The sequence below is a fragment of the Columba livia genome, chromosome 2, assembly GCF_036013475.1.
Source record: "Columba livia isolate bColLiv1 breed racing homer chromosome 2, bColLiv1.pat.W.v2, whole genome shotgun sequence".
In the NCBI taxonomy this organism is placed as follows: domain Eukaryota; kingdom Metazoa; phylum Chordata; class Aves; order Columbiformes; family Columbidae; genus Columba; species Columba livia.
In genome coordinates, this window is record NC_088603.1 from 138,960,504 (window position 1) to 138,980,133 (window position 19,630).

A 19,630-nucleotide genomic window follows, 5' to 3' on the forward strand; every position below is an offset into this window, starting at 1 on the left:
TTTTTAGGGCATGTACCTCATTCTTCATTCAGACGTCTATTTTATCCTCATTCCCTGCTGGGATTCACAGACCAAGTGCTCCTTTGCCTTTTCACACTCAAGCAAAGCCATGTCAGTGCTGGCACGATTAAAAATTGCATGCTAGCTAGCATGCTTGCTTAAAGCAGTAGAAATTTGGGTTCAAATCCCTCCTCTGCCCACTGTGGTCTGAATCTGCATCTCCCATGTCCTACGAAGGTTCCAAGTCTCCTATGACTGGGGATGATATATGATTGAAGCTGTCCTAATTTCTATCAGATGTTTAAGTATTGACTGAAAGGCTTATGGGAATGTAGGTCTTCCTTCTTATGGCTGAGTGCCCCAGAAGCACAAAACCAAAGATTTATTTAGATCTAGAGTAATTTGTTCTTCATTCACTTTCTTTCTCCCCATACCAAAATAATTATTAGCTTTCCAGGGGGACCTCGGAAAGAGAGATTTTGTGGACTTTTCTCACTCTGGCTTAGTAGTTTGTGCAATCCTCCAGGAGGAATCGCTTCAGCGCTCTTGACAGAGGAGAGCTGCAGAATAAACAGCTATTGCCACAGCCACATTGAACAAATTCAGGTACCAGCAATGAATAATATTGGGCTGAAATCAAACTGTCATTGGAGTCAATAAGAAGCGGGAAGAAATCATATTTTCCATCATAATGAAAACAGGCACACAAATTGAAATGGAGGAACTTCAAGATAACACTTTCATTTCCTAACAATTCTGCTCTTGCTCACTAATTTACTCTTTTTTAAATTATTCTTTAGGACAAGACCTTGAGGGTTTTCTTTTTTGTAAATATTTTCAGCTGGCTTATTTTTTAAAAATATAACCTTTTTTTCCTTTTCTGTAGGTCCTGTTGCCACCATACGATGATCCCGTGAACGGAGCTGCTAAAGACCCACCACCACCTTATGTGTCAGCATAAGTGAGAGAGTGCTGTGTACCTAGGGAGGATAGTTTTACTTTTCCAACAATGGAGCAATAGTTTGATAATTTCACTTCCAGAATATAACCTCTATGGGTTATACATTGCTGTTTTGCTGACATATTGAAACCTAAATTGTATGATTTAAATTCTGTAGATAGTTTTAATAACTTGCTGCAACTACAGTAGTGTTTCAGAAACTAGTGAACTAGTTTCAGAACAATTCTGGGTAGTGCTAAGCTTAAAGTAGTCACTAAATAGATTTTTCCACCATGCCTGACATGCAGTGCTAGAGAACATAGAACTTCGTATTCTCAATCAGGTTCAGAGTGTAACTTTTTTTTTTTTTAATTTATTTTTTTTAATTTGTAAAACTTGCAAGGCATTACAAATGTGTTTCTCAGATGCCCACTTTCACCCTCAGAATACAGACCAAGTCCAAACAAGTGATATTCCACTTCATCCATTTTCTGCAAGAATTTATTAAGTTATTATGCTATAAAAGATGATGTTTGCAAGAAGAGGAATGAGTCTTACACACTATTCTCGTCAGCCTGGCTAACAGGGAACAAATTTAATTGGGAAGAATAAGTATGAGAAAAGAGAGTAGGAAAAGCACTCTGTGATGTGTAACAAGTCAGAACCTGTGTTCTACGCGAACTTACTTTGTCCCAGCCTGCAACCATTCTAATACTCAAAAAAAGAGCTCTTATCAACTTCTGGTGATTTTCTTCTCCTGCCTACACACCTTTTTCCTCTCCACTAGCTTCACAAATAGTATTTTGAGGTCACAAAATCCCTGCTTAAAAAGTCCCATGGTTAGGTGAAAAAGCTATGTCTTCTGCACTCTGTATGCACATGTTTTCCCATTGGAATGTGCCTGTAAATATCGCAATGTTCTGCTAAGTATGAATCAAATTACGTAGATTCTAAGATATATGTTCCCACCCTACGGGAAACCTATGCATGTATCTTCCTCAAGCATTAGCAGGTATGGTTTCATGTTTCTCATATACATCAATGTGGGGATTTTAGATTCCTTTTATGACTGAACTGGTTGTGCTGAGAATATTTCTCATGGGACTCATTCATCCATGAACGCTTGAGGTATTTATTTCTTCCCTAGAGAAGTGCCTCCTGCACACGTAACTTTTGTTGCTGATGAAGGTTCTACTTCTAATTGAAAAAGCAAAGGAAAAGGGAATATAATGTGTGTCTCTACCTCTCATCATTTCCCCCTGTGTTGTCTACTCTGCGTTTGTGGTGGTTGAACAGGTTGACACTAGACTGATGCCATTGCTCACCACCCCGGGTACAGAGCAGTGAGAGCTGAGGCACAGTTTGGAGGGGCACCAGAAGAAACCAAGGTACCATCTGTCCTGCCACTGGGGTGCCATGGTAGTCCACACCCTTCCTAAGGGGGACACCCGTTCTCACCCTCAGTGCACTAACTCCATTCAGCAGACCAAAGAAGCGCAGAGGTTTTCCTGCTTTATTTCTGGAAATGAGCTTTCCAGGGGAACACAGGACCAACAATTTCTTTTCATGGAGGTTGCCACTGTCCTTGCAGAGGCCAAGGAAGGAAGGGCCAGGGTCTTTCTGCCTGTCCCTTCCACACCCCTGGGAAAAGGCAGGTCCCCCATGTTGGGATTCATCTGCTCTGAGATGAAACTAAACAATGCTTTTGACTGAAGTCCATACATTGATCTCTGTCACAGTCCTATTGCTTCCTTCAGAACAACTCAATGTATTATTATTTCATTACAGTTATCTTCGGGAATTAATCTGAATTTGGGGTTTGGGCTGGTTGGCTGGGCTTCTGAGCTTAATTTTCTTTCATTCTTGACAGATTTGTGAAGGATTTTAAACAGTCATCTGTTTGAGAAAAACTGGTTGTAAATACATCACAACTGTGTATACAGACTTCTCTACAATAAAAGGATGTTTCCTCAAGACTATGGAAATCATTTTTGCTAGTCTTCCAAGCGTGAATCTACACTAATTCCTGTCCAATCAATCTGACATGGCAGGATTTTCTCTATAAATTAACTAAACAACAGATTTCAGTCCACCCACCAACTTTCCCTCTGTACTATATAAGTAGAGAACAGAACATTTATCAGATAATTTATTGTACAATAAAAACAAGAGATAATTCAAGCTTTTAGTTCATTGTCCAGAACTGCAGGCAGTTTTCCAGGTCTGATGAAGTGTGTGATACCAAACACGGCTATACTGAGCTATACAGAAAGCTGGGGCTTTTTTTTTCTCTACATTATAGTAATAATGTGCTAATTCACATGAAATTTCTGTAGATGTTAGCTTGTCTCACTAAAGAATCAAGAACGCTTTACACACACCATATGTGCATAAGTGCAAGTGCATGTGTCCTGCCAGTACTCCCAATACGTTTTGGATTTTGTCCAATTTGAGTTAGATGGTAGGGAGGATATGGTATTAAAACCATGACATTCCTGCACATACTGTAGATAGACAGCTGGGGAGGAGGGAGCAGATAATGCAACATAAGTTCAGCTCTGCAGATATGTCAGAGGATCCATGTGGGAGACCAGCTCCCCTAGTCCCAAACAAAAGGTAGATGCTCTGGTTTACATGAAGAGACATCAATTCCAGCTGAAGGTTTTTATCCTCAGTTGTTGAACTCATTCTCCATTTCCATGTCTAATCCTAGGGAATTCACACCACAGCTTTTCTATAATTCATTTTTAATAGTCGGTCATCTGTGACAACAGAAACCCATTAAAAACTTGGCTTCTTAAGTTTCTGTGCTTTGGGAACTGCTTGCTCCTAACAGCACTTTTTTCACCATTCCTTGAATTTTTCACTTTCTCCCAGATATTAGGAGCAGGTGCTACTCAACTTGTCTCCTGTTTTCTTACCTAAATGTTCAATATATCAGTTTATTATTAATGCTTTATAGTAACTGAAGAGTGGAAAGAAAATATTTTCAAGGTATGTTGACACAGACCATCATAAATATGGAGCAAAAAACCAGCAAATAGGAATCTGAGCCTTGAAATACCAGAAACAGATGTAGATCTTTTGCTGAAATCTTCTAATTTTTTGAATATCAGTTCTAAGGCATTGCAGGCTTCACAAAACAAATGCATACTAAGGAGCAAATCACATTTCTCTCATCTGTGCCTCATGCTTTTATTCCTGATGGAACAATGCAGCTTCCCTTTGTCGTACACTCATCCATACATTGTATTGGAGAAAGCAAAGAGGAATTCATAGTCGTGGCCCAGCAGTGTGGCACTCATGCTTTTAAGTATATTCAATTTTCTAAAACAATTATTAACAATTATTATTTTTGGTGTTAGCCGGTCTGTACTTTTTTGGGAAAACCTGTGATTGGTATAAACAACCCAGGCTTGCTATGTTACCAAAGGCCATATCAGATCAATTTATGGCCCAAAAAAAGCTTGGCAAGGAAGCAGATGGAACGATAACTAGTCTGAAAGAAATTCCAGGTTCTGTGCTTTCAAAATAGTGCATTCCTCAACACTACCCTGTTGGCCAAAGTGTAGCAACTAGGGACACCATGGACAGTTTTAACAGATTTTTGCTATTATCAACAAGACAGCACGCTGATGCTTGGAATATGAAAGATGAAGGACTTGGTTACCAGTAAGGGCAGAATGGAGAGAAGAGCAGCAAGAGGGGCAGAGCGTGGGAGGGAAATAATTGTGTATTTCCTTTAAACAGCACCAACAGATGTTGTTGCATTGACAGGATTCACTGCTACAAACCTGCTTGGCTTATGCGCTCTCTTTGTCCTCTGCTGTGGTCAGGAGGAAACATAATTGCATCTGTAACCTGTTACGCTAGCTGTTACGCCAGCTCTGTTTCAGACTTTTATTACTGCAGTGGGTGACACCTTGGTCTTACTTGTTGTAAGGCAAAGACATCTACAGATTTATTTTTCTAAACGTAAAGGAGTATTGGTTAAATTACTGCCAGACTGTCTAGTTTGACAGAAGACTCTGAGCTGCTTCCCTGGAGCTAAGTTATATCCTTCCCATTTACACGTCTCTATTAACTGCAGAAATTGAAGTCAGGTACCACAAAAAAGCATTTCTTGCAAAATTTCAGTGCCTATGGCTACAGAGATGTTTCAGCACTATGTCAGTTCACAGCTCTGAGAAACTCAAACCAGCAGCCATAGCTATCTAAAGGGAGGCTTGGCTCTGATAAATCAGGATTAGAGTTCTTTCAGGGAAGGACTTTGGTATTTGTAAATGATGTCTCCACACCCATGGATTTGACCCAAAATGGTTCTGCAATGTGGCCAGTTTTTCAGCTGAATAGTTCAACAGGGTGTGGAAGCCACATCTGTGACCTTCTGCCTGCAGCCTGTGTCTACCTCCAGCAGAACACAATACCCAAGCAACAGGAGTGAAAACCTGAAAAACTCACTGTCACCCAGCCAGCAGATATAAAAATATTTCAAAGCCAAAAGGCAGTTCTACAAATACATTCTAGACAATGAGCTACAACGGGAGTTAATTTTAATGAAGAACTCATGTGAAATTTAATGCAATAACTTACTTTTTTCTTTCAGATTATTCAAACCTTCCAAACAGGAGGGTTTTCAGAAAGTCATGAAAGGTTTGTCCGTTGTAGCCAGAGCTGGACTTAAACTAATTGGTCTGAGTGGAGGACACGGAGTCACTTGGAAGGCTGAATAAACAGCAAGGAGATGAATCAGGCATGCAGCAGGGCTGGCTACTTGGCTTACAGGAGAAGCTTGCTCGCCAGCAGAGATAGAAGAGCTGTGAGGCTGCTCTGAGAAAGGGAGCCACAGCACAGCAGTCTCTACAGCCATTACAGAAGACTTCTGTTTGCTCTTTGAGGTCAACATGACCAGCAATAGCAGGGATGAGCCACATGCAGCTTTTCAGCCCAGAACCAGGGCTCCATTACAGTATCTAAGTGTGTCCTGCTATAATAATACATCTAACAGGTTTCTGGTTTTTTTTTTACAAAATTGCTCAGGTATCCAAATACTTCTGTTTTGGGGGGAATTTAGAGGTTTTTTTGAGATTCCTTCTGTTTATCATCAGGAAGTCTGGGGAGTTAATCACTTGTAATTCTGAAACTGTTTCTTCTTCCAAAGTGCCCCATGTCAGGTCCCTTCATGACAACAGGGGCAAGGATGCAATCAGAGACAGAAGTACAACATTGGTAGACTTTTAGCATCAAATCCTCTAAGTGCATTCAGTGTCAGGATAAGCAAGGTGTTCTTGTAAGTACAGATGCCATCCTAATAAGATAGATATATTCTACTTTGTGATGGAAAATCTGTCGGGCTTCTCTCTGTTGCAGGGGCAAGTACAAACAGGCGTCCTGTCTCTTATGGAGAAAAGCTGGCTGGACAGACAATTACTTTTGTAGTTATTTTTTGTGTATCACCAGTATACCATTTAAACACTGCTAGATAAACAATACATTGGTGGAAAGCTCTGGGAGATTGGTACTATTTATTTTAATGTCATCATTCTTGGCAATATCAAATGAGCTCACCTGAGGGCAGCAAGGGCAATGAAAGTAAAGAAACAAAGGCAAGAGCTGGCAATTAGTTACAAATATTTATCTTTTGTGAGTTCATGAATTCTTCTCCCCATCAAACTGCTCAGAAATTGGAATGGGTTTAATTTCCTTCTTTGCACTAGAGCTGAGGATGGAATTAGCTCTATCAGTTGCACAGGCCAGCTTAAATTTCCTGCTATTGTGTGATCATGCTTCTTTGCTTCATAAAGAAAAAAGCAACTATAGAAGTTCAAAATGGTTTTTAATGAACAAGACTAGTTGATACAGTAGATTTAGGGACTTTTTTCTAAAAAAAAATTGAAGTTTGTATCTTTTTTTAATGCCCCCCCCCCCTTTTTTTTTTTGCTTTTAAACACTGGTATTTAGTAAAGGCATCTGTGGCCACATTTTCATCCTAGAAACCAGCACTTGTACTGGAGGCTGCACGGGCAGCACAGTCCCAGTTGAGCTGAGACCAGTTCATTTCACACAAGCAGCCTGAGGAGGAGGTACAAAAAGGGGTGTCTGAGAAAAGGGGAGAGGAGAATGTCTGAGGAACTCTGGCTTTATCTCAGGGGTTATGAGACCAGAAAGAGTCACAAGCTGGGAAAGTTTTGAGATGAGACCCTGATCAAGTTTGTGACATCTGCACACACCCAACATATGACAACTTTTCTGGACATTTTTTAGTTCCTAACTAGCATTCCTGTGCTATACTTATCACAGGTAGCAAAGTAGAGAATTGATTTTTCTTTGCTTTTGAAGCAAAAAGAGTGTGTTAATCTTATTATGAGTGCAACTTTTCCCTTTGGGTTGGACCCAGTGTCAGTAGTAGCACTATCTTTTTACTACCTAACCAGCTCTAACTCAGCTGCAACTGTACCAAGGTTACTACAGATCCTCTTTGGCATCTCTTACTTTCTCCTTTATCACAATTTTGCTCTGATGCTTTTTTCTGTAAAATGTGATCTTACATTTGGATGCAATTACTAGATATTTGGGGGCAGGAAGGGTTGAGAACTTTTTTTAAAACATTACTAGGAACACATTTAATTATGTAAAGTATTCTATATCTGCAATATCTACTACTATATCTAGCAGTATTTTCGAGAAGCCTTTCATCCTTTGTCCTTTCACCACAACTTCTTTTTCAAAGTTTTATTCCTCTTCAGTCTAAATGCACAGTGATCTGGTACAAATGCCACCACCACCACCAAAGGTGGTACCAAAAAGCATGTTTTGGAGAGCTGCTGAATTAAAATGTTTAGACTTAAGGTATAACAGAAGATTCAACATACAACTTAGAGAGGCTGAACATCATCCCTGAGGATTTTTTTCAGGCCACTTCCTATCTAAATTTTTCCATAATTCTGTCATTTAGTGCATTACTCAGAAAACTGAGAACACAGGGCTGCTTGGGGAAAAAAAAACCCACACTTTGTCAAACTATTCTTTTTTCTTCTTTTAAAGTGGCTAAGAAAGGGATCAATATGTGGTCAAGTGTAAACATTATACACTTGGATATTTCTTAGGCACTTTACCTGATATAATATTTTGCATAGGCAAGTAGAAAGATATAGCAACAGCGTTGCACATATGAAATAGATTGCAAAACAGCTGATAAATATATCTGTGTGTGAGCTAAGAAAACTCAATAACAAATGTGTTTCAAAAGAAATTCTTCAAGGGTCAGTTTTTGACTCCATGGTGATTAAAATTCTTCATCCATTACTTTAAAGAAAGCAAAAATCATCAATAAAAAGGAAAAAAAGAAAAATCTATTTTGCCTATACCTTAAAGCTGTAAGTATTTCAAGCAGGATGTTCAAAAAAACCTTGGAGACGGTTAGCAAAGAGCTGGAAGAACCATTAGAGAGGTGGAAAATATGCCATCAAGCGAAAAACTCAGGAAATGCAATGCCTTTAATAACTCAGATTTAGGAGGTGACTTAAGGACATCACATAAGTAGGTACACAGGGAACAAAACTTTAATAAAAGTTGTCTTCTTCAGAGCAGCCAACAGAAGTGTAACAGCACCTAGTGATAGAAACCTGCAGATAAAAAAATCAGACTAGAATCAAGGTGGACTTCCGCTATTCCTTCAAATTTTACAATATTTTGTAAGGGATTTTTTCTCCTTGGCAATTGTTTGAGTAATAAAGTGCTGTTGTTGTAAGGCAATCCATAAATTAATTCAGGAATGAATTAATTTGGGGAAATTCTGTATCTTTCACTATGTAGAAGGCTCAAAAAAGAGCTTGGATGCTTAATTCCAAAACTGATGCCTAGGCAGCATGTTCAATAGCTGCCCAACCTTACAAATGATTCAGCTTGCTTCTTTTGCTGCTCCCTTGGTGCCTGCAGTTTCGCATTGTGGACCAGACTTTCTCCAGCCTGTGGAGCTTGGCATTCACCTCCTGCCTTGGCCCCAGTGGGACCTGGTAATGAGAAAGACTTGATAATTAGATATACCACACCACCAGTTTGGACAGGGCTGAGCAGGCTGGTGCCCAGCTCATGCACAAGCTCCCCGAATTCGTTCAGCCACCTGAGTCCTCCTGTGTGCTCTTACACCCAGCTCAAACCAGCAGAAATCTGCTCCTCGCAAAACACAGACATGACTCCTGATGTCTTCTGCAAGGACAGCTCGAGGTCAGGTGTGGCTGTTGCTAACTGCTGCTTGCACAGAGGCTTGGAGCATCTGCCCTGGAAATGTGCCCAAGAGCAAAGCACAGGGTGACCAGCACAAGGACCGGGCAGACCTGACGCCCTTTCTCAGCTCCCAAGGTCCTCTGCACAGTCCCAGCAGCAAGGACCAGACTTCTTGTCTTATGGGTGTTGGAACAGGGTTGGCAAAAAAGGAATTAACATCTACATTTCTTTTTGCACTTCATGAATCACTAAGTTTTCCTGGGGCCATTGCCACAAACCTAGGTATTGCCAGGATAAACTTTCAGGATTCAAGTATTTTTTAAGGTGCTGATTTTTAAGAAACCACCAGAACCTCTGAACACATGCTTAACTTGAAGACTATGAGTAACCTCCTTTAAATCTACGTTTAGTGCAGGCTTTAGTGCATCCTATTATCTCTCACAATGGTTCATGAATCAGACTTAACTGGGGGCAGCTACATTTAGATTATTTTTCATTGTGCAAGGACTGATTTAGAGCTACCAACTTGCCTGCTTTACGGATCACGTTGTGAGACATAAGTTCAGCTCCTTGTGCATGTGATCTAATTTTGTCCCAGGAACAGAGTAAAAAAACATTGTCTTAGATTCTGAATAAAAGGTCCGTTGAATTTAAGCATGGCATGGCTTAAATTACCAATGGAAATGCTTAAACTTCAGTTTTACTGTCCACATGTTGAAAGTCACAGCAAAAGTAAAGCCTGTGAATAGAGTTGGCACCACAGCAATCCCAGGACAATTTTTTAGCTAGTTAAAGTAGGTGAGTGCCATCTGCAGATGAACTATTTATGTATTTTATCAACAGCATGTAAATTCATTGAGTCACACCTCTATTGATATCATATATCATTTTTTTTCACCAGTAAACATTGTCCAGTCTGGACAGTAATCATAAGCTACCAAACAGTTCTTCTGAGAAAAATGAAGAAAAGATGTAACGTACATATAAGGCAAATGCTTTTCAGGTACCAGCTGCGAGAGTTCTCACTTTCTTCTTGCAAAATAAAGAGTCAAACGGAGTTTCCAGGAGAAATTCAGTAGGAAAAACTTCGTTAACTGCAACATCTGGGCTTCAATAAGCAAAATGTTTGCCTTTTGCCAATGCAGGTGACTTTAGCTGCTATCCAGGGCAACCAGAAAGATGGAAGTCTGCAGTGGTACAGAGACAGCAAAACAAAGAGGGCTGAACTGAGGCTGTATCTTGTCTGGCCATGCACACTAGTGAGTTATTTGCCTTTTTCAGATGTCTTAAGAATACAAAGTGATTCTGAGAATTAAGTACAGAGCCAGCCAAGATCCTAATCCTCAAACATCTGGAACTAAAACACAGCAAAGTCAGCACAGAAGTGTGGGAGAAAAGTAAGTGCACGCTCTTTACCAATTCATAGTTCTTCAAATCCTCTGATCTCTTTCAGTTCCCTTGGTTTTATATATATAATTAAGTTCACAAACTGTGAACCATGAACAGAACTGTGCAATTCATGTATCATCAATACATCACTAACACTCAGGTGAGTCTTTTTTACCACAAGTGAGAAATGCATACTTTGTCATGACATTTGTGTTTGAATCTTTACCGCATTTGTTTTTAATCAGCTGCATGTTCCTGGAATTATGGAAAGTGTCAGCTGAACAGAAAGGATCCATGTAAGAAAATAGCAGGTCTTTTCAAAAAAATCTTTCTCCTAATTTCTTTTCAGAAGCTATATAATGTAACGCATGTAAATTAGAATCATGTAAAGGAGTTAACTAGCTGTGGCACAGATGATCAAAATAGCAAGGTTAAGTACACACTTGACGTAGAAAGGCTTGTAGGCATAGCAAAAGGATAAAGTTGCAGGGGGATGATGAAATATAGTGTATTATCTATTTTTTCAGGAAAACAGATTAGATATAGTCTTGAACCCTATATCCTTATCTTTTATTTAAGTTATTTTAAGTGATAACACTGGAGAATCATAAAGTAATTGACAGCTACAAACTGACTGTAACATACCTGCTCTACATGACAGTAGTTTTAACCATAACAAACATCTAAGCCAAAGAAAAATCTGCCTTGTCTTTATTTAGGAAAAGTAGTAGTGAAAGAAAAGATTGGCAGAGTTTTACTTTTGAGCCATTGTAGAAATTTGAAAATCTCCCTGTAACTAGGAGGAACTTGCATTGTATGTTTTCCAAGATACTGAATACCTGCTGATCTGGCACTTCAGGGGTCAGTGGAGATAGCTTCATTTCAGCGAGCACTGGACCCAGGGGAAGGCACCTCTTCTAATGATTTAATTAAGGATGGTGCTTCCATTGACAGACTCCAATTTGCATATGCATTAGAAACTGTGCTTGATTAACTGCAATGCAGTGTAGTTTATAAACCACGTGAGTTAACATTACACATGCATTATAACATTTCCAACCAGAAGGCTGACAGATATAAACTTTTGAAGTGATTTAAAAAAATGAGGTCTGGATTCTCTATAGACTAATAAAGACATTTAATAGTACAACAGCTTTATTATCATGTTTACAAGCATTTCAAACCTTGCATGTCAATAAATAAAATGCTGAATTCCTCCACTGGCAAAAGTCATAGTCTTTTTATTGCACTAACAACCATTTTAATGTATTTATTTCAATCTTTTTTTACTAAGGTCAAAATATTTTCTCATTTGCAATAAAAATTAACAACACTTTTATCCAGGCCTTTGAGAAACCTGTCTTGCTTCTGCTTGTGTACCCAATGCTAAAAGCTTTGCTATCTTTAAATATGGTATTACAGCCAATGCAGACAAAGGCAGGATAACAAGCAAGGGCAGCAGCGACTACAAGTAAGGGAGATACGAACCTTAAAACATTCACATCAAGGGGGAGTAGACAATTTCCATCCCAAATGACAGTATCATACCCAATTTTCTTAACAATTGGATTGAGTCAGATGGTGCCTAATGAAAAACAATTAATACCTTAGAGCAACTTGATTTGTAAAATGCCACCTCAGCTTTTTTTCTGATCCAAGTAGTACTAAAGACTTCAGAAAAAAAATTGAAGAAAATAATTAAAAGATGTTGCAAACCATGAACAAGTGATAAATGCAGGATTAGTTTTCCAGCATTAGTTTGTGCTCATCAAACCTGCTTTTTTTAGGTAAAGGAAATGCAGTAGATCTAATCTGTCTGCACTTCAGAAAAGCTTTGCCACAAAGGAAATTACTAATTGAAATAGGAACTGGGAGAAAGACTGTGAGCTAAGTATGGACCTAGCTCATGGCAATAGGAAAATGGGATAAGGGAGTGTTCAAAGGGGAAAGTTAGAGAAAACGTTATTAGCAATTACTAAAGGATCCGTTTGGGAATCTTATTTAACATTTAAGTTTTTCGTTCTTGAAATTGGCAGGCAAAAGTGGAAGTTTTCTGATAAAACACAGGAAAGTCAATAGACACTGTAAATGTAAAGGAGAAGGCACATCTTGCTGGAAAGAACTGAATGATCTTAAGAAGGAAAGACAAGAGATGAAATACCATAGTATAACATGAAAGATAATGTATTAGGCAGGATTTATCAACTGGCAAACAGGTGCAGCTGCATATATAAACTGAACACGAAGATGACCATCAGCCACCAATGGTAATGCAACAAATGAAAATGAAAATGAAATCCTAGACCACATCAGACAAAGTATTTTAAATAAAGATAAATGTTCTGGTGAGGGCTCAAACAGTGTATCATGTTCAGTTCTGCAAGCAGCATGCATGGGAACCAGCTCAGCACATATACAGTGAGAATTTGCTTGTTGAGCAAAATAAGAGTGAAGGCTGAAAGAGAAAATGATTGCGGTCACTAAATACACTAGCTAGGCAAGACTTGGAGAAGAAAAGCAGCTGTTTCAGTTGAAAGACAATGTTGATATTAGAAAACAACTAAAAAATTGCCATAAATACATTTAGGCTGGAAATTAGTAGGAAGTGTCTAACTACCAGGAAGATCTGAAATAGTCCTCTAACAGCTGGAGGAAAACCAATTCACTGTTGTTTTAGTTAAGCACCTGCTTTTAAAATGGAACGTACTTTGTGAAATGTGTTTTTTACATTACGTGGTTGTCTGTGATTATGCAAAAGCAACCTACATCACTGGGAGTTTCTTCCATACTGAGAACTATCCTTCCAGGCACTGAGAGAAGCCAGGAAATGAAAGAGGAGGCTCAGAAAGCTTCTGCTACCCAGTTAGTAATCTTCAAGAAGCTTAATAATTGCCTGCAGATCAAAGCATGGCTTGATAGAAGCCTCCAGCTTTTTGTAACTTAACATTTTCCAACTTCCCTCTACCCATGTTGACAGACTGAACAATGTCTCTCCCAAATCAAAATGAAGTCACACCATGGAAGTGGAGGACAGAAGTTCGTCATTTGGGGAAGGGCAAATGGTAAAGAGACGGTGAGGCTCTGTAATGTGGAGAATACACATAACTTCTGGCACAGTATTAAATAAATAGCAAAGTTAGGTAATAAAGTAAAATAAAAATCTCCTCATCTTCTAAGTTGTCTCTTATGAAACAAAATGATGCCTTATCAGGCCGCCAAGCCTCTGGGCGCTCATGTCATCTTCTCACCACAACACTTTCTCTCCTGCCTTTTGTCTTCCTCTGGCAACTCAGCTGGTGCCTCAAGCCACAGCACAGTGAAATTTTCAGGGGTAAAGACTCTGCATTTTGAGATGAGGGAGCATTAATTTGGACCATGGCGGGGGCCTTGTCCTATGCAGCATTACAAAGGATGAAACAGAACAAGTGAATTGTTCTGCATATGGCTCTGCGGGTTTTGCTTTAAAGTCTACCAATGTTCAGCTGCCTTTGTAATTTTTTCCTTTCCTCTAGCCACAGAAGAGATTCAGAAGCCAGTGCTCAGAATGAAAGATGGGTGAATCCGGCCCCTTCCAGGTTGAGATTTGCTTGCCACTTACAGTACTCAGTTTAGGGATTAGATTTTGTACACCTGCCTTACAGACAAGTCATTGTGCCTTACAAAATTTACCCAAATTAGCTCTGCTGACTTCCAAAGTTTGTTCACCACCCCAGCGATACTGGGGAGTACAAAACTCCTCTCTCAGACCTCACTGGCACCTGATGTGCTGGAATTGGCAGTGTTTGGCAATTTTATTCCTTTCCCGTTGGACATGACAGCGAGCTTGGCTTTTGCTGTTGTTTTGTTCCAGACAACAGAAATTGCAATTGCTTTGGAAGCAAGCAGCGGTTTTCTTTTTTCTTCTTCATTCATAATAAAACTGTAAGCGTTGATATAAACCCCACACCCAGCTTTTCCCACCTGATTGTGCCACTGCCTTGACAGCTGACAAACGACGGTCGCCTCTACCTGGCCCGTGTATTTACCGCCTCCCTCAGCGTTTTCTCCCACAGGCTCGCCGCGGTGGCAGACGCTGCATGATTCACCGGGGATTGTTTGCCCTGGCCGGGAGGTCCGCGCGGGGAATGGGATTTCCATTCTCCGACGTTTCCCTTGGGTGGCTTCCCCGGGAGCGCGGCGCCAGCCGGGGAAACATGCCGCGGGCCCGGCGCTGACCCGCCAGGCACAAACCACCCCGCTTTCCTCTGCGGGGAGCCCACGGCTGCCTCCTGCGGGGAGAGGCCCCTCGGCCGAGGCAAGCACTGCTCCTGGGGCTGCAGGAGCTCTGCCCCGTCGTCCCCTCGAAGCGCAGAGCCGGGTCTGACGAAGCAAAGGCAGCAGGGCCGAGGTGCGCGGCGGGAGCGGGACCGAGGGGGCACGGGGCCGTGGGGCCGAGACGGGGACGCCACAGCAGGGGGGCCGGGAGGGAGCGGGTCCGGCGGCCCGCCCGTCGGACGGGACTGACGGGAGGGAGCAGGTTTCCCGTCCCCCGCCGGGCCGACGTCCCGTGGGGGCCGTCGGTCCCGCGTCGTTCCCTCACGGTAGGCGGGAGGGAGCGGGGGACAGCCCGCGTCCCTCACACGAGGCAGGCGGGAAGCAGAGTGACCGCGTCCCTGACGGCACAGGCGGCTCTGGAGAGAGGGGCCCGGCCACCCTTGGCTGCCTCCCGGAGCCGCCCCGGGAAGAGCCAGCTCTGGACGTCTGGGCAGGGAGACCGGTGTCTCCCTGGCGGGATCCTACCGCCCCTCATCAGTACGGCTGAGCCGGACTACGGCCGCTCAGGGACGAGGCTGGCGGGAGACGGCAGGTCCCGGGGGGGCAGGCGGGGGAGCGCCGTCCGGGGCCGCGCCGAGGGGGGAGGAGGCGCTCCCGCGCTCGCTCCCGGCCGCCGCCGCTGCCCGCCGCCGAGCGGAGCGTCCCCGCCAGCCCCTCAGGTAAGCCCAGTCTGCCGCCCGCGCTGCCCTGCCCCGCCTCGCCTCTCCCGCCCGCCAGGCGGGCCGGCGACGCCCTGCCCGGGGGTACCGGCGGCCCCGCTGCTTCCCACGCCGCCCGGCGGGGCTGAGCACCCCAGTCACCTCCGGGGCACGGCACAGCCTGCGGTCACCCCAGGCTCGGCGGAGGGACGGCCCTGCCCCACGGCAGCGGTGCCTCGGAGGCCCCTCTAGGTGAGGGGGCGGCCGGGGGGGGCTGCAGCGCGGGCGACGGGGCCCTGGCGGGGAGCGGGAGGCCGGAGCAAGGGGCCGCGGCGGGGTCCGGCGCTGGGTTGGGTGCTTGCTGGGTCGTGCTGGAGTGGTTTGCTGTTCGCGTTCCAGCTGCGGGTGAAATGTTTCCTTTTCCTTTGGGCTGCATGGGGCTGAGCAAACTCCCCATATACCCTCTTCCCCGAGCATGCTTGGGTAACTCAGTGTGTGTGCTGTAAGGGAAAAAAAAATAAACAACACTATATTTTAAAATCAGTGCAGAATCGGAGCCAAACTTTACCTAGAAGCATTAGTGAGTAGCCTGCAGGTGTGTTCAGCCGCTCCCAGCAGGAGCGGATGCGGCTGACGTCGGGCAGCGGGTGCAGCCCCGCGGGCAGCGCTGTGCTGGACCCGTCACCTCGCACCTCTGACACGCGGCGTGGAGCTGCCCCGGCTTCCTCAGAGCAGCGCGTTCGCTGGAGGTGAAAGGTGCGGGGAGCTTTTGCTGCATGTCACATGCTTACCCTGGAAACCCCACCTAGATGGTGCTCTTTAATCTTATAAAAGCTGTTATGGCATCTTTAGTGACCACATGTTCCTGTTTCAGAAAACAGTACTTTCAGTGTCAGACTGGGCACTGCCATTGTGCTTGACCATGGGTTAGTGTTGACTGAGAGAGAAGAATGCAACCTACTGATTTATGTAATACTTCCTAAATGCTTGTTTTTTCTGTTGGGACTGTCATTCAGGGGGTGAATGATCCCGACTGAGATCTGAAAGGTGACATGCTGTGTTACATGTTATAGCTGTGCTGCTGTCAGGCAGCCTACTACTTCAGAAGAAATTGTAATACTGAATCCTATAATAAATTCTCAAGAGCTCAATAAAATACACATATGGCGTTACCATAAAATTCTACAAAATCTCCAAAATTTTTGAATTATACACTATTTGTATAGATGTGTCAACTTTAAGCACCAGATTTGTTTTTAGTTTTTCCGGTGTGATTATAACTATATTCATCAAGTCAAATTTGATTTATTTTATATCTTAAGAAAATGTAGCACTCAGTTACACAAGGCTGCAGCTTGGATCCTAAATCCTGCACTCAATATTCACACCTAATTACTCTATGTGAGTCTTTCCATTGACTTCACTGGGATTTCTTGTGAACAAACTAACACACATTCTAGTGCTTATGAGCTGGGTCCCTGAGTTCCAGCTGTAATAGTAAAAGATGTTTTAATCAGTCCAGGCAAACAAGGGAAAGGCTAATCAGATCTAAATACTCTCCCATGACATATAAACTGTTTCCATGGGAGGGTAAAACACTAAGTACTGCTATTTAATTATAATCTGGACATCATTATCAAGCTCCTTTTGTATAGTGTACTCATCGTTAGATTGTGTTTTCATTATGAGTACTGAGTATTTGGAATGGAGTGGTTTTAATCCTCAAATTACGGTTTGGCGCTGGTAGTGGGGTCAGTGTGGGCTTGCAAAAGATTCAGAACTGCTGTATCCTTGTGTATATATATATATATATTTAAAAAAAAAGGCTTTTCTGCTTGTAATTAGCAGTCTGTTATGGTTTGTGACTACTTCACAGAGACAAAACTAAGCAGCCCACATATGTATTATATGTCATATAATATATGCTTTCATATAAAAACCTACTCTTCATGGTAAAAGCAAAGCTCAGTTTTGCCATGCTGCTTTCTGGGAACTTAGTGGAAACTCTGATGTCTGCATCAGAATCAGAACCAAAACGTGCAAATGAGTGTTCCACAAAAGAACAAGATAATGAAAAGGTCCATTGTCCAAGTGGCAACTGAAGGAAATCATAACATGGTGATTGATGCTGTCATAAAATAAGAATTCCCACTGCTAAAGCTTGCTGTCTGACCACTGGAAACTATGCAGAGTAAAACACACTATGGGTGCACTGTTCTACTGTATCACCATTAACTTTTATATGGCAAGTTTCTGAAATTACTGAAACTATCATCAGCTTCAGCTCTTCTAGGGTTGGCCTTGATGACCTATAGAGGTCCTTTCTAACCTCAGTTATTCTATGAGTTAGTAGTTATTAATTCTATAACAGTGATACCAGGAAGTGTATATGTGATTTAGAGGAATGACTTAAAAACAACTAATACATCCTTTAATGTTCCTTATTTAATTAGACTTGTAGAAAATTGAATTATACATGTAGTGCATACACTATCAGTCCTTTAGACAACCAAGTCTGTTGTGTAGAAGACTTACCAGTATATTTATACCTAACAGTAAATTTAATGCAGAATTGAAATGCTGATCTTTGCTCTTTCTGATACGCAGTATGTTTCGGTGTGCATGCTCATCAAGACGTGTGCTTGTCTGACCTGTGTGAACAGTCAAGCTGTTCTTCTCCCATACCCAACACCCTTCTGATGGCTTCCAGAATGTGGTTGCCCTCCTGTATACCATAGGACCTTCATCCTCACTCTGCATATCAGTGCTCGTGTACTGTTCTGTGTTTGTGGGAATATTTGGCTGACTAGCAAATGTAATTCTCCTCCGTTCTAGGAACTGCTCTATGGTGCATTTTAGGTCTTCCCTCTACTACTTCAAGGTGTAAGTTTAGTCCTGTCACATCTGCTTTTATTAATCTGGGACACAACTCAGCTGTGGGTGTTTGTAGCAGCAGTCAGAACAATTAAGTTCTGATGGAGTTTCAGCTGCAGAGAATGTTGGAATGCTGAGGTAAGGATACATGCTGGACAAAGAGGACTGTATGAAAGCATAGGAAACAAAGTTGGAAGAATTTGTGAATCTGTGGTTGTCATCCTGTCCCCATCCCTGTGCAGATGTGTCTGGAACAAGCAAATTGCCCTCACATGTTAGGGTGTGCTGTTCTGCAGGTACAAAACAATGACGTGTGGCCCCAAAACTTCCTTTCAGGATGTAGGTCTTCATGGACCCATGCAAAGAATTTGTCCCAGCCTTGTGCTGGTGTACACAACTTCTGGTCCTAAACCCACTGCAGATTTGGGTTACTCTTACTGATCTGGACAATCATTATTTTAGACTGATAAAGGACTGTGTGATGTTTCCAAGTCAAATGTTGGTTTTGTTATTGTGGTGGCTTGCTGTGCTGTTATGGAGAGTGTTTGGATTTGGGTTGTCTCAGAATGCACCTGAGTTACTGACTGACTTTTAGACAACAGGCTTTCCAGATTCATTCGATACTACTGACAGCACAAATGGCCAAAGTTTGCCTCTTAAAAGGAGCTAATGAATGTGTTAACAAGGGGAGTACTGCTCTGCTGCTTTGCAGGGCTTGGTGCAGTGGTGTGTAGGTTCATGTGCATGTATTTCCCACCATCAGGGTTGGGAGGCATATGAGGAATTTTCAAGTTTAGGGCATGTGCAGCTTTGTTCTTTATGATTTAATTGTATCAGTGAGATGCAGTTGACAACCACAATTTTAGGGGAGTTCTACTAGTCCTGTGATGTTAAGCCTAGGGAAGCACTCCTTGTGCAGCAAGGAGTCACACAAAAGCCAGTGCATCATTTGGTGGAACGGGATGAGAGTAGAGTGCTCCTTTGCAAGGATGAAGGCAAGATGGTGCTTCTTGCTGATATGCTGAATATCATCCTCCTTACTGTGGCCAGCTGCCCCCACACAACACCTGCATAGCCAGGGACAGATATTTTGCAGTGTTGGACTCTGCAGGACTCTATAGCTATTTTTCAGAACTGGAAAATGCCTGCGTCAGCAATCTGGTCCAGAAAGACAGAGGAAATTATTAATACTCTGTCCTGACACCCATGCCACACACAGTGGCTTTAATGAGTAATGGACTAGTAATGC

At 42.4% G+C, this 19,630-nt stretch overlaps 2 protein-coding genes across 5 annotated transcripts in view; both read left to right on the forward strand.

The window, feature by feature from the left end:
• The window catches only part of LAPTM4B (lysosomal protein transmembrane 4 beta), a 60,950-nt gene extending 58,036 nt beyond the window's left edge, over window positions 1-2,914 (forward strand). The window contains 1 exon segment of the mRNA XM_065054066.1: window positions 887-2,914. Coding sequence (XP_064910138.1) covers window positions 887-961 — 75 coding nt within the window. The 3' untranslated portion in view covers window positions 962-2,914.
• An 11,875-nt stretch (window positions 2,915-14,789) lies between these two features.
• Window positions 14,790-19,630, forward strand: part of MATN2 (matrilin 2) — a 67,633-nt gene continuing 62,792 nt past the window's right edge. For 2 of the 4 annotated variants that reach the window (XM_065054061.1, XM_065054064.1), the window contains exon 1: window positions 15,389-15,528. The gene's annotated coding sequence lies outside the window, so the exon portion shown is untranslated. The other 2 variants (XM_065054062.1, XM_065054063.1) reach the window with 2 other exon arrangements.